Source organism: Podarcis raffonei, chromosome 2, assembly GCF_027172205.1.
Source record: "Podarcis raffonei isolate rPodRaf1 chromosome 2, rPodRaf1.pri, whole genome shotgun sequence".
In the NCBI taxonomy this organism is placed as follows: Eukaryota; Metazoa; Chordata; class Lepidosauria; order Squamata; family Lacertidae; genus Podarcis; species Podarcis raffonei.
In genome coordinates this window covers 114,381,387-114,396,094 of record NC_070603.1, presented here as the reverse complement: position 1 = coordinate 114,396,094, position 14,708 = coordinate 114,381,387, and the positions used below count along the sequence as shown (strand labels likewise).

At 48.1% G+C, this 14,708-nt stretch overlaps 1 protein-coding gene across 3 annotated transcripts in view; it reads right to left on the bottom strand.

The window, feature by feature from the left end:
- Positions 1-360: 360 nt before the first annotated feature.
- Positions 361-14,708, bottom strand: part of ATF6B (activating transcription factor 6 beta) — a 20,211-nt gene continuing 5,863 nt past the window's right edge. For 2 of the 3 annotated variants that reach the window (XM_053379113.1, XM_053379114.1), the window contains exons 4-16: positions 13,705-13,811; positions 13,488-13,617; positions 12,777-12,953; positions 12,154-12,341; positions 11,211-11,396; positions 7,838-7,929; positions 6,657-6,827; positions 4,621-4,728; positions 4,407-4,497; positions 4,145-4,215; positions 3,545-3,656; positions 2,302-2,386; positions 361-1,273 (exon numbers count right to left, since the gene is read on the bottom strand). In XM_053379113.1, the coding sequence (XP_053235088.1) occupies positions 990-1,273; positions 2,302-2,386; positions 3,545-3,656; positions 4,145-4,215; positions 4,407-4,497; positions 4,621-4,728; positions 6,657-6,827; positions 7,838-7,929; positions 11,211-11,396; positions 12,154-12,341; positions 12,777-12,953; positions 13,488-13,617; positions 13,705-13,811 (1,802 nt within the window). In that variant the 3' untranslated portion in view covers positions 361-989. The remainder of the gene's footprint in view (positions 1,274-2,301; positions 2,387-3,544; positions 3,657-4,144; positions 4,216-4,406; positions 4,498-4,620; positions 4,729-6,656; positions 6,828-7,837; positions 7,930-11,210; positions 11,397-12,153; positions 12,342-12,776; positions 12,954-13,487; positions 13,618-13,704; positions 13,812-14,708) is intronic. The other variant, XM_053379115.1, reaches the window with a different exon arrangement.

Sequence of the window (14,708 nt, the reverse complement as noted above, 5' to 3'; positions counted from 1 at the left end):
TCTCTTAACAGTATTATTTGTAAGTGATAAAATGTGATGATTTTTATGGTTAAAGTGTGATTTAAAAAAAGGTTAGAAATTATGATATATGTAAACTGCTAAAGATGAGGTAAAATGAAAATCAGATAGGGGGGACTTGGAGAAGCCCACCTAACAATGTTTAGAAAAAAGTAAGGATAAGACAAGAATCTTTTTGTATTGTTTGTTTTTCTGTTTGTGTTGTTTATTTGTGTTATAAAATGAAGAAAAAAATTTGAAGGAAAAAAAAGGGGACACAGCCCTCTTGTTCAGACGATATGAGTCGCCTGTATTGTGGTGCTTGAAAACCAGCGGGAAGGGGGGGAAAGCAAGAGAAAGCAGTTCTGGTCACATATTAAGTTTATTTTGCAGCTATTATTTATCCTTTTTTAAAAATAAAAAAACACAAGGAGGATCCAAAGGAGGCAGATCTAAGTGCCATCAGAGTAACTAGGAGGGGAGTGTACACACACACACACAAACACACACATTGCATTTTGCAAACTTCCCTTTGCCCTTCTCCTACATACACACACACACACACACACACACACGATTGGAGACAGTAGTTTAAAATAGACACCCTTCCTCACTCTCCCACATTTACCCAAATGCACAGGTTCCTTAGTCTCAGCCATCAGGGGGCAGCAGAGGCGCACAGAAAGTCTCAACTGGGCCACGCAGTGGGGGGGGGGTTGTAGGGGGAGGGGGAGGCAGTGGCTGCGGTGCCAGCCCCCAGCACCCCAAACCTCAGGATCCAATCCCCACTGACCCCTCCTGGAGGCAGCCGTGAGATCAGCTGACAGAGTGGCATAGCCCATTTCTCGACACGAGCAGGAGTTCCACTGAGGGGGTGGGTCCGTTCCCCTGGCGCGAGGGCCCCCACTTTCCGTCAAGTGGGCTCTTCTCCCCGGTGTCGTCGGGGTGGGGGGCCTCCCTTTTCTACCCTTCCCAGCAGGGGCCGGGCCGGGCTAGCCCCCTCCCCCGTGCTCCCCGAGGTACAGGGTGCGCTGCGGGGGCCGTCTCCCTGAGGGCAAGGTGGGCCTGGGGGCCCGCAAGGCCGCGCGGGCCGTCGCTCTCCCGGAAAAGGCCGGCGGGGAAGAAGGGTGGGTGCGGTTGTCGCGGGTGGCGGCGTCGTGCCGCCTCAGGAAGGGAGGCACCGTGGAGCTCTTGATGTGGATGACACGGGTGTCCATGACCTCACAGTCTATCTGCATCATCACTTCGTAGCCCAGGGACGAATTGTACAGGCTCTCTGGGGGAGAAACAAAACAAAGCAAGGCGGCGATTGTTATTTATTTCATATTTGCTTCGTGGAAAGAATTTCTTTCCCCCTCTAATTGTATATAACATATTATTGTAACCCACCCTGGCACCTACTGGTATAAATTGTATAATATAGGTAAAGGTAGAGGGACCCCTGACCATTAGGTCCACTCGCAGACGACTCTGGGGTTGCGGCGCTCATCTCGCTTTATTGGCCGAGGGAGCCGGCGTACAGCTTGCGGGTCATGTGGCCAGCATGACGAAGCCGCTTCTGGCGAACCAGAGCAGCGCATGGAAACGCCGTTTACCTTCCCGCCGGAGTGGTACCTATTTATCTACTTGCACTTCGTGCTTTCGAACTGTTAGGTTGGCAGGAGCAGGGACCGAGCAACAGGAGCTCACCCCGTTGCGGGGATTCGAACCGCCAATCTTCTGATCAGCAAGCCCTAGGCTCTGTGGTTTAACCCACAGCGCCACCGGCATCCTAATAATAATAATCATAATAATAATATTGGTAAAAAAAGGTAAAGTTAAAGGATCCCTGGATGCTTAAGTCCAGTCAAAGGTGACTATGGGGTTGCGGCACTCATCTCACTTTCAGACCAAGGGAGCCAGCATTTGTCCACAGACAGCTTTCCGGGTCATGTGACCACCATGACTAAACCGCTCCTAGCACAACGGGACACTGTGACGGAAACCAGAGTGCGCGGAAATGCCATTTACCTTCCCACCGCAGCAGTACCTATTTATCTACTTGCACTGGCGTGCTTTCAAACTCCTAGGCTGGCAAGAGGTTGGACAGAGCAATGGGAGCTCACTCCATCACAGGGATTCGAACCGCTGACCTTCCGATCGGCAAGCCCAAAAGGCTCAGCGGTTTAGACCACAGCGCCAAAGGGATATACTTATATATAGATATGGAGATGCAGATATAGCCAGTGACTGCATCTCGCACAAAACATTTGGACACAAAGTCCTCAAATCTACCCGCACATTTTCTTTTCTTTCTTTCTTTACCGTTGAGAGCCATGGCTGGCATCACCAGTGACATTTTTGGACGGGAGGTTTTGTTGTGGCTGATGGCAGGCAGCAACAAGTGATCCTAAGGTTAAAAGAGGGGGAAAGACAGGAGAGGAAAATCTGTCAGTTTGCATTTCTTTGTGCAGAAAGTATGTATTGATCTGATGTGTAGAGATCATTCCTATTCTACTTAATTCAAGAGGGTTCTGGAAGCTTCTCTGTGTGAAAGAAGCAAGCAGAAGGTTCCTGATGTTTGGGTTGTTCCTTCAGAGAAGCTGAGTACAGCTGGCCTAAACTGGTTCGGTTATCTCTTCTGTCAAGGTCATGCTGACTATAATAGTAAGGCCAGAAGGAGGCTGGGTTTCACTTTCTCTTTCTATCTCTTTTCCTTCTGGTGTGGTGTTCTGTACATAGACTTATTAGAAGTTATTGTAAGTTTCAGTTAAGTCTGCTGCAACTGGATTTCTTATGGACAGTGCCAGTCCTGAATGTATTGGATTTGTGACCATTATGCTCATTTGCCTTCAGCAGTAAAGCTCTGCTGGATGAAATACAATTGCCTCTGGTCTATTTCTGGGGAATCCTGCAACGTGTTTAAGTTTTTACTCTGCTAACTATAAGTCAGAGTTCTGCTCTGGATCAATATTGAGTGAGATTTCATGACAAAATCATCACTGATGTAAGAATTAAGGGACCCAGGGTGTGCTGGAGTTCAAGGACACGCCCTGACAACCTCTCCCCGTTTGGCTCCCAGACTCCACAAATGCCGGCCCAAGGAGCTGTTCATCATCCCGGACGCCTGCACTGTAAGGGGTTGGACTAGGTGACTCTCATAGTCCCTTTCCAATTCTACAATTCTATTATCCCAGCTGTTAAAAAAACATTTAAAAGATGGGTGCAAAGCCCCAGCATCCCTGAGCGCCAGCCATGCTGGAAGGAGCTGATGGGAGTTGTAGTACAGCAACTACAGGAAGGGCCACAGGTTAGGCACTCCTGCCTTGTGGCTTCCGAGAAGGGAAAATTCTCCATTTGCATCTTTGCCCCAGTGTGCCTTTATGCAACCTGTAATCTTCTGCCCAAGTCTCAAAAGGGCTTCTTTTCTCTACTGCTTTCTTCCTGGCTCTCTCTCTGGAGCCACATGCCTGAAGGAGAACATCGTGCAATGCAAAATCTGGGGCACAGCACTGCCTGCTCAACTCTCCCGGAGGCTTAGTGTCCCTGAAAGACGCTCTTTACTCACCCTGCGGAAGGACACCACGTAGAAAGTATCCTCGCGGCGGTCAATCGCGTCCATGAAGTCGTGTTCCGTGTGGTCAGGGTGCTGGTATACCTGCAGCTGACTGAGGGAATTCCTGGAAAGGCAGAGGATGGGGGGGGGGGTTGGAGAGATCTGTCTGCAAACATAAGGGCTCCCTCCACCTCATCACTGCCACGGGACACAGGAATGGCGTCTCCAGCGGGTGGGTGGAGGGAGCAATGAAGCAAGGAGCCAATTTGAAGAGGCTCCACTAGGCCTCCTCTCCCTTAGCCCTGGAGGCAGCTGTTCCATTAGCCAGCCTCTGGGGGAGAGATGGGAAGCAGGGCTCACCCCATCCATTCTGCTGTGAGAGGCTAGCTCAATCGCGTACCTCCTACCCCTGAGGTGTGCCGGCTGGTCATTATAAGAACTTAAGAATTGGTGCTGGAGTTTGAGTTCTTCCTCTTCCCTCCCTGTTCCCTTTTCCTCGTGTGTGTTGGGAGGGGGGGTTAGCTTGTAAGCCAGAGGGGCAGGGTGAGCGAGAGTGTTTCCACATTGAAACAGGGAGCTAACTCAAAACAATTTGGTGCAGAAGCCGCTTACCTCTCAGGGTGCCTGGGGGGGCTGGCGGGCACATAGCGGGAGGGGCTAGGGGGCTTCTTTTGTGGTTTTTCCTGAAATGAAGAACGAGAGCAAGGATATCAAGAAGCTGCGAAGTAACAGAGCCCCTGGCCCTGCCCTCAACCTTGTTGGCAAACCACAGGAAGATTCTGGGTGCCCTTGTCTAGCCCCACAAGGGATTATCGCCACTGCACCCCTCCATTTCCCTGCCCAAACAGTTGCCTCCCCACAATCGACATCACACCTGGCTGGCTTGAGCTGCTTTGCGAGACTGCGAGGGTTTCCTGCGGTTGATCTGGTGCCGGCGGACCCAGCCGCTGAGCTCGTCTGCCAGTCTGTAGGGGGGAAGAGGAGGCAGGCAGAAGGGTCACCCACAATGTTCCCAGGCCTCAATGCTCACAAGAGTCGTCCCCCCAAAATGCTTAGCGCCCCCTCCCTTCTCCTGCCCCAGGACCCACCTGAGGGATTCAGTGCGGTTGAACTGGCGGCAATCGGAAGCGAGGAACAACTTGTCCAAGTCCCTCAGCATCAGGTCCTTCATGTCAGAGAAGGGAGCCGACAGGTTTCTTGGGGTGGAGGAAGAGAGAGAAGAAAATGTGAATTTTAAATAGAGATTGGCCGAGAGAGGAAATCAAGTGTTTTGTTTTTTTTTAAATAATTTTTTATTAACCGGCCAATCACATCAAATCAAACCACATCATATAAATTCCAAATTACAGAGCCGAATTTTAAAATTTTGTTGGGGGGGTCCCATATTTCAAGGGGAGGTTCCGATCCTCTTATTGCTACTGCATTTATGTCCAAATCAGTCCCAATCAGTCCAAACAGATGTTCATAATTCCATCCAGTCTTATCTTGCTATTTCCACATCGCATCTTATTCATATATTTTCTCTTTATCCTTTAAGATCTCTTCTGATAGTCTCCTTAAGCCGATAAACACCAATAATACTCCTGTGTGGATTTTTCCGTCTTTCCAGTCCTCAGTTCGAGATGGTTTCCATATATCAACGCCTTCATAAATAACGTCTCTTTTTCCATCATTAATTATAAAGCTGTCGCTCTTGAGTCCTCATCGAGTTTCTCCCATGATATAAAAACAACTCCCTTTCTCTGTTTCTCCTCCCAGACTCAGTCCTCCGACAGCACTTCCCAAGATGGCGGCGGCATTTTTAACTGCGTCATAACAAAGCTCTTATACATTCCATGGTCTTCTTAAAACATGCTTTGGTTCGAAAGTTTATCTCCACACAGTCTTAAATCCACAGCTTAAGTCCTTAAAGCGACATTTCTGACTCATGAGGGGGAGAGGGATTCTTATTTAATCACAAAAGGAATGAAAGGAAGGGTTTCTATGATTCTATTTCTTTGGAGGTCTTTAAGCAGAGGCTTGACAACCACATGTCAGGAGTGCTCTGATGGTGTTTCCTGCTTGGCAGGGGGTTGGACTCGATGGCCCTTGTGGTCTCTTCCAACTCTATGATTCTATGGTTTTTCCCCCCTCCCCCATCAGTCATTTGCCGTACCGTACCGTATCTTAACGTGTCTTCTCTCAGTTTAATATCTTGTTTTCCAGAGATCTCTTCTGTTGCAGTCTTTTACTCCCCCTCTTTTCTTGAAATATGTGCATTCCTTCATCCAAATTGTTTCTTTTGAAGTTCTTGCAGCTAGTGGCGCGAATCAGAGACAGCGTCCAGGAGCGCCGAGATCCCACAGGAGCGCCGAGATCCCACAGGAGGGCTTTGTGCCTAGTGCCCCCATCCCCTGAAAATTCGGGGGTGGTATCGGGCACAGCAGGCAAGGCAGTCCCACTCACCATCCTGAGTGGGTTTACTCCCATCATAGCCTCCAAATTACCTCGTGTGGGTCGGAGAGATGTTAATGTCGGCCATCTTCCGATGCGCCCCCTAGTGGCCCCCCCGAGAGGAAATCAAGTGTTGAGGAAGAGCTGAGAAGAGCACATGGTGATTTGGGAGTCACACAATCTGTAAGTAGCTGCTCAGCCTGGAGCAAAACCACATGTTTCAAGAACAGAATGAGGTGGGCTGGCTGCAGTTGGACAGTCCCCTTCCCTTCCTGCCAAGCCAACTTTGCATTTTACACCATACATCTGTAATGCGGGAATCTCAACTAAATCATCCATGACTCATAGCCATCCAAGCTCTGCTCAGAAACCTCCAACGTCACCTTTGATTTCCTTGGGAGAAATGGGTGGGGCAGGAATGCAATAAGTAAATAAAGGAAGGCCTGGGGAGGGGAGTATGAGTTGGCAGAGTCAAATGGGGCCCTCAGAGAGGCATGGAGGGCTATTGTTGGGCCCCTGCAAGCCTGAGGACCCTCACCCCTGGTTTAGCATCACATCCAAACACAGTCAAGGACTTCTTCCTGGTTGCCAGGGCCCCCAAAATAATTTTTACAGAGAGTGAAGCACGGGCAGGTTGTTTCTCCTGCTCTTCACCACCTTGTTGTTTCTCCTGCCTGCCCCCCAAATTTACCGGAATTGTGCCTTTCTCAGCCTGGCTGGGGCCTCCTCTTGCTGCTCTTCCTGCTCCTCTTCTGGAGTGTCGTGGGTCTCCTCTGTGATGCCTAAAAGGTGCCTCCGGCCAGGGCCAGCCTCCACCTCCTGCTTCGGCAGCTCCACGTCTGCCGCCTTGCGCTCACTGATGCTGGAGAGATGGAAACGGGGAGTTAAGTTCCCTAGAGGAGTTCAGGGACACTCTAACAAAGAGGTCTGAGCTTACTTTATTATCATTTTTATTTCATTAAAATTTCTATGAACCTAAAGGACCCCTGGATGGTTAGGTCCAGTCAAAGGTGACTACAGTGATACCTCGGGTTACATACGCTTCAGGATACAGACTCTGCTAACCCAGAGATAGTACCTCGGGTTAAGAACTTTGCTTCAGGATGAGAACATAAATCGCGGTGCGGCAGCAGCGGGAGGCCCCATTAGCTAAAATGGTGCTTCAGGTTAAGAACAGTTTCAGGTTAAGAACGGACCTCCGGAACGAATTAAGTTCGTAACCAGAGGTACCACTGTATGGGGTTGCAGCGCTCATCTCACTTTCAGGCCAAGGGAGCCAGCGTTTGTCCACAGACAGCTTTCCGGGTCATATGGCCAGCATGACTAAACCGCTTCTGGCTCAACGAAACACCATGACGGAAGCCAGAGCACATGGAAACGCCGTTTACCTTCCCGCCGGTGTGGTACCTATTTATCTACTTGCACTGGCATGCTTTCAAACTGCTAGGTTGGCAGGAGCTGGGACAAAACAACAGGAGCTCACTCCATCGTGGGGATTCGGACTGCCGATTTCCCAACTGGTAAGCCCAAGAGGCTCAGTGGTTTAGGCCACAGCACACTGAGTCGCAGCATGTGACTCCTTCCCTAACATGATGCAAAAAGGAGAGTTGCCTACAAGAAATGCGGGGTGGGGAGAGCTTTCAGGGCGCTCATCCAACTTCAACCCAGGAAATATGCTTCCCTATCCAGTCTGCTAAACTTTGCCAAACATCCAGCAAGCCTACACATGCCGGCTTCACCACCTACGAGTGAAACCAATTTCTCTGGGGCCTTGCCAACTTCAGAGGCTCCCAGACAAGGACTGCCTAGCGAAGTCATTCTTTCCCCAACTGTGGGACTGGAGGGACACCCGCAAGCACTCAGAAACCTCACCTGACAGGCCCAAAGTTGAAAGCTATGAAGAGCAGCAGCACCATGACACAGATGACTTTCCGGTTGCCAGAGCCAAATTTCAGCTCGTTGTTCTGCAGGGAGAAGGCAAGAAACAAGTGGTTGTGGCCACAGAGGCGTGTCGCCCACTTAGAAGTCTCACTGCCGGTATAATACCACTTTTCCAATTTTCCCTGGCAGTGAGACTTGGTATTATACCACCAAAAATAGAGTGGCTTGCCAAATTATTGGAGTGCTACAATATATCCAAAACAATGGGAGAAGTTGGAAGGATCTCAAAAGAGGATAGATAGGGACTGGAAGGTGTTTAAAGGATACTTGCAAAACCATCTCAAAAAATCAGAACTCCTATTAGAATAAACAAGTTCCGTTTTAAATACTGAAATACTAAATAAGATGGGCAACAATGTGTGATAGAAAAAGAAGCATGAAAGTAGGTTAACGGTGTGTGAAAGAAAGTAATAGAAGTGGAAAGAAATTGCAGTTGAGTAGATTGGAAGTCTAGCACAAAGGTGGGGTGAGGGGTGGTGGATGGTGAATGGGAAAAGGAATTATCCGTGGGATTGAGTGTAGGCATGTTTGAACATTTTTAAGGATTGTATAAAATGTATGTTTGTATGCTTGTATATTTGCAATATGTGTGTATTAAAGCTGAATTATTATTATTATTTTTATAAATATTTATTGAAATTTTCAAAAAATAAAGGGGGAAAAAACAATTAAAAACACATAAAATTTACATTCCTTACTATCAATAACCAATTTCCTTGACTTCCCCACACCTCCCCTTCTTGTATTCCAGTTCCAATTTTTAGCTCAGCAAGTTCTTGTCCCCAAACTTTACCTTATTTTCTTTAATTCATTTTAGTTAGCCAATTTTAACTTATAAACCTCAATCTTTATACATCAGTACTTATTCTTAAAAATCTTTTTCTAAGGTCGACCCCAATTCCCTTCCACGAATTCCCCATTTTTATATTAGTGGCAAAACAAAATTAAATGAAACAGAGTATAATTGTACACCCTTTGGATTCCCAAAGCCCCAACCCCCCTTTCCCGCTTTCGAACCCCAACAAATGTCCATCAGTCTATCTGCTGTCAGCCTGGCGACCTCACGTCCGAGGCTCTTAATTCTCTCTCAATTCCTCTCTGCCGGTTTTTTTGATAGTCCTTTATATTGAACACCAAATCTCGAAGAAGCTCTGTCCCAATAAGGTCCATGTTTCTTCCAGCCAGGCCTCCATATTTAAAAGTGGAGCCAAAATCTTGTTTCTTGCTTCTCTTAAGTCCAAATGTCCCAAAAGCTCCAGTTTCCACTTTAGCCAGGTTAAAGCTGAATTATTTTAACAATAAAAACTATTTAAAAAAAGAATAAGTCTCACTGCCCTTGCAGTGCCCAAATCATTATTATTTAGCCAAGGGACGTCAACTGTGTCCCTTCCAATGGGACTGTGAGAGTTTGGGGCTCCCCTCTGGGGGGCGGGCATCATCGTATCGTAGCCCTGCATGGCACTGGTAGACGGCCCAGCCGACATCTCGTACAGAGGGAGACAAACTAGAAAACATCTAGACAAAGGTTCCCGGCACTGAAGAGCAGCTTTCCATTAACCACTTGCATCCAAATGGCATGTTTAAGGATTTCAAGACAAACAGGACCAAACAGCGATTATTTTGAAAGTGGCTGTTGTTCTTCACAAAACAATGGAGATGTTAGCAGCTGAGCCACTGGAACCAAACTTGTGAAAAAAACTCATTTTACTGTTTAGGGAAGCTTTCAATGTTTAATAGACTATTGTATTTTAATATTCTCTTGAAAGCTGCCCAGAGTGGCTGGGGAAATAATAAATTATTATTATTATTATTATTATTATTATTATTATTATTATTATTGGTAACTAAGCACTAGAATGGTTTTTACTGCTGCTTTAGTTTCCTGTTTGCTTCTTTATGTTCTTTATATATTGTATTTGGGAGGGGAGGACTTGGAATTTATGATGAAGAGTGGTAAAAAATATAAATATAAATATAAATATAAATATAAATAATATAAATATAAATATAAATATAAATATAAATATAAATATAAATATAAATATAAACACAATGACACCTCCCCAGAAGGGGTGTAAGCATTTCAGTGCTGGCGAGGCATTTATAGATGCACAAGTGATACGTTTCAGCAGGTATGAAGAGCCCACCCCTGCCCAGCACAGGAGGGAAGACAGATACGGGAACGGAGGAAGTCTTAGTCCACACAGGAAGAGGGCCATGACATGTGTTCCCTATTTTCTCCTGCAAGGAGAGGCAGAACAGGCAGAAGGAAAACCACACTGCCAGACTCCTTAGGATGATCCTGCATTCTGGCTCTCACATGTTCACTCCAAACTCCTTCCACCTGCAGAGGTGAGACTCACGTCCAGTCACGCAACTGCCCAAGCAAAGGTGTAAGAGGCAGTCAGACAGAGTTTCTTGGGCCACAGCCTCTCTTGTTGTACCATAATCACTCCCTCTAATAGCAGGCTCATAATAATAATAATTTATTATTCATGCCCCGCCCATCTGGCTGGGTTTCCCCAGCCACTCTGGGCGGCTTTTAACAGAATATTAAAATACAATAATCTATTAAACATTAAAGGCTTCCCTATAAAGGGCTGCCTTCAGATGTCTTCTAAAAGTCTGGTAGTTGTTTTTCTCTTTGACATCTGGTGGGAGGGCATTCCACAGGGCGGGTGCCACTACGGAGAAGGCCCTCTGCCTAGTTCCCTGTAACTTGGCTTCTCGCAGCAAGGCAACCACCAGAAGGCCCTCGGAGCTGGACCTCAGTGTCTGGGCAGAACGATGGCGGTGGAGATGCTCCTTCAGGTATACAGGACCAAGGCCGTTTAGGGCTTTAAAGGTCAGCACCAACACTTTGAATTGTGCTCAGAAACGTACTGGGAGCTCAGGTGGTGAGAGCCAACAGGACTGGGGTTAAAGTAGGACCGCAGAGGAATGAGAGAGGTTCGTGCTTGCTCAAAGGAACCCCAAGGTTTACAGAAGTACAGAAAGAATTAGAAAAATTAAAATCTAACAGGGCAATCCCACCTCTCCACCAGCCTGAAAATCAGCCCAGTGAGAACCAAGCAGGCAGGCTTGGCAGCCGCGGGGGGTGCTGAGTGTCACTGGCTGAAATCCGAAACAGAAGAGCTCCTCTTGGGAAGCAAAGCTACGCTGCAGCATTTTGTTGCAGTCCTGCTGGTAATCCACAGATTGCTGAAATGTGGATGTAATGCGGGTGGACAAATATGCAGGCACACACGGGGCGGGGTGTGTGAGGGACCCAACAAAGCTGCAGGTCTGGCCGGCAGGCACTCACCTCGTTCAGGACACAGTCCAGCCGGCGGCGAAGGAGCGTGTTCTCCCGCCGCAGCCGCTCGTTATCCGTCAGGGCCTCCCGCAGCCGAGACTCCAACCCTTGCAGATATTCCTTCTTTTTCCGCCGCGACTGGCAGGCCGATTCACGGTTCTTGATCATCCGCTGCTGCCTTTTAAGGACCTTGATCTTCGGGGAATTAGCAAAGGGGGTGGGGAATGCTATATATTCTCTCTCTCTCTCTCTCTCTCTCTCTCACACACACACATATGCATACACTCTCGCTTTAAAACAGAGATGGGATGCTGCGGCCCTCCAATTGTCATTGGGTTATAATAATAATAATAATAATAATAATAATAATAATAATAATAATAATAATATTTTTTTATTTATACCCCGCCCTCCCCAGCCAAGGCCGGGCTCAGGGCGGCTAACAAGCAATAATAAAAACAAGTTGAATGAATACAACTTAAAAACAAGATTAAAATACAACATTAAAATATTGAAACATTAAAATATTAAAATGCAGCCTCATCACAGGAGGAGAAAGGAAAAAGGAAAAAGAAAGAGAGGGAGGGAATCAAATTGGCTCCAAGCCAAAGGCCAGGCGGAACAACTCTGTCTTACAGGCCCTGCGGAAAGAAATCAGATCCTGCAGGGCCCTGGTCTCATGAGACAGAGCGTTCCACCAGGCCGGAGCCACTGTTGAGAAGGCCCTGGCTCTGGTTGAAGCTAATCTAACTTCCTTAGGGCCCGGGACCTCTAGGGTGTTGCTATTTATGGACCTTGAGGCTCTCCATGGGGCATACAAACACACAGCACACATGTGGCCATAATGTTCAGCCATATAACCACCCCCCCATCACATGTGTTCAGGAGAAGTCCCAGGACAGGACTGGTGAACCCCGGAGCAGCAGAAAGAAGGGGGCCAAAAGGTACTTACATCGATCTCTTGGTTGCAGGGTCCTATTTGCGTTGGCGCCGGGACAATAGTTTTGGTTTCTGGTTTGGGGGCAGAGGGAGTTGGTTTTGCTGGGAGACTTTCCTTTAAAGGGGACTGGACCTTGATCAGCCCAGAGACGGGGAGATGCAGCAGCTCAGACTGCGAAATCACAACACTCTGCGCAGGAACTGAGGTTAAAAAAAAAGCAAGGTCCTATAAATCCATGCCTGCCACACATACATTGCATTTTTGCCCCACAAAAAAGGTTCTTTTCATTCATTATTGAATTTCTATACTGCTCTCCCTCCCAAAGGACCCCAGGGTAGCAAACAACAAAGCAGCAAAAGAACACAATGAAAAGTAACAGAAAAAGAGCTCAGAGGGCTGGTGGATGCCAAGGAAAGCCCTCAAGGGTGCAACTGTGCACCTGGTGCCACATTTAACAACATTAGGAAAATCTGAAAAGAGGACTTGCGTGCCCCTTAGTACAGCGTGTTCAGTTGCACTTGGAACCTGGGTTCAAGCAGCCTCCTATTAGCCGAACCTTTCTCTATTTCTGCACTGCCCAATCTGCGGCCTTTCATATGTTCTGGATCACAACCCCCAGCCAGCGAAAGCATTACCTGAAATTGCTGGGTTGATAGCCTGCGGCTGGGACACAGGTACAGGCTGCAATAAGATGGTCTTACTGGACGTGGCTGCAGGCTGCACTGGGACAGTGGTGACCACAACTGGCTTTGGCTGAATGGGGGGCTTCCGGCTGAGAATGCTCTCGGCTTTATTGGAAGCTGCCGGTTTCCCTGTAACAGAACAAGCTGATCAGTGAAGCCGCTATTCTGAAGGGCACTGTATTAGGTTAAACTAAATGACCCTATTTTTTTGCCACAGGAGTCTCATATTGACTTAATTTGCATCCCTTTCTCCCTAAAGGTAAAGGGACCTCTGACCATTAGGTTCAGTCGTGGCCGACTCTGGGGTTGAGGCGCTCATCCCGCTTTATTGGCCGAGGGAGCCGGTGTACAGCTTCCGGGTCATGTGGCCAGCATGACTAAGCCGCTTCTGGCGAACCAGAGCAGCACATGGAAACACCGTTTACCTTCCCGCTGGAGCAGTACCTATTTATCTACTTGCACTTTGATGTGCTTTCGAACTGCTAGGTTTGCAGGAGCAGGGACTGACCGACAGGAGCTCACCCCGTTGTGGGGATTCGAACCGCCGACCTTCTGATCAGCAAGTCCTAGGCTCTGTGGTTTAACCTACAGCGCCACCCGCGACGTCACCTTTCTCCCTAGGCACTTGCTACTTCTACTCACTCACTCTTATCCACTACATACCTGTCTCAGGAGCTGGGACGACACTGATCTGCACCGTGCCAAAGTGGGGGGGTAGTACATCTCCATACATGCACGGAGGGGTGGGAGGTTGCTCGGTCTTCACTCCCATCACGTCAGCCTGGCCAGGGGCCTGCGAGAGAAAAGCGCAGGCCTGAGCACAAGAGCTTAAGGGGCAGGAGGCAAGATTCCACTGTATCAAGAGGTCTGACAAGCATACCTGCCCTGAGAGATCAGCGGAGGACGAGGAGGAGGAAGAGGACAGCGTGGAGGAATCAGAGCAATGCGACGAGGCAGGTGAGACGGGCTCCGACTTCACCTGCAGCTCTAAAGGAAGAAGGTGAACAGATCACTAACGTGCTTTCACTGCCAGCCACTTCAACCATGGAAACAAAGAAGCCGCTCAAACTTATCTCCTCTGTGCCCCCTGGGAAGTTTGCACTGAAAATAAATGCTGGACAAGTATTTGTCTGGGAGGTGCCAAGGCAAAGAGAAGCTCCTTGTTACCAAGAAGCCCAGTCTAGCCCTGAAATGGGCTAGATTGCTGTCCAATGGCAAAGGGCAGCTTAACCCCTGCCAAGGTTATTTGTGTTTCTGTGCCTTAGCTGGCGGGGCAGAGCTTGGGGAGATCAGTGAAAGCAATATGCCCTCACCCCTTCTGCTGCTCTATCCACCAGCCAATTTAGTTGCTGACATTAAATACAGTGGTACCTCAGGTTACATACACTTCAGGTTACATACGTCTCAGGTTAAAGACTCTGCTAACCCAGAAATAGTGCTTCAGGTTAAGAACTTTGCTTCAGGATGAGAACAGAAATCGTGCTCCGGCGGCGCGGCAGCAGCAGGAGGCCCCATTAGCTAAAGTGGTGCTTCAGGTTAAGAACAGTTTCAGGTTAAGAACGGACCTCCAGAACAAATTAAGTACTTAACCCGAGGTACCACTGTATAAGACATTCCGTCTGAGGTCAGAAACTTTAACTAGGTGGTCCAGGATATGGGAGGAAAAAAACTTTGCTCCAAGTTAATTCTAGGCTGTTCAAACCATACTGAGGCTCAGAAATAACAACCGTCTTGCTGTAACAGACCAATGACCCATCTAACCGGCTGTCTGACAGTGGCCAGTTAGATGTCTCTGGTGAACCCATGACGAGGGCCTGAAGGCAACAGCCTTCTCCTCTACCCCTCAATACTGGAAGAAAGGGATCTCCCTCTGTAGCATGGGGC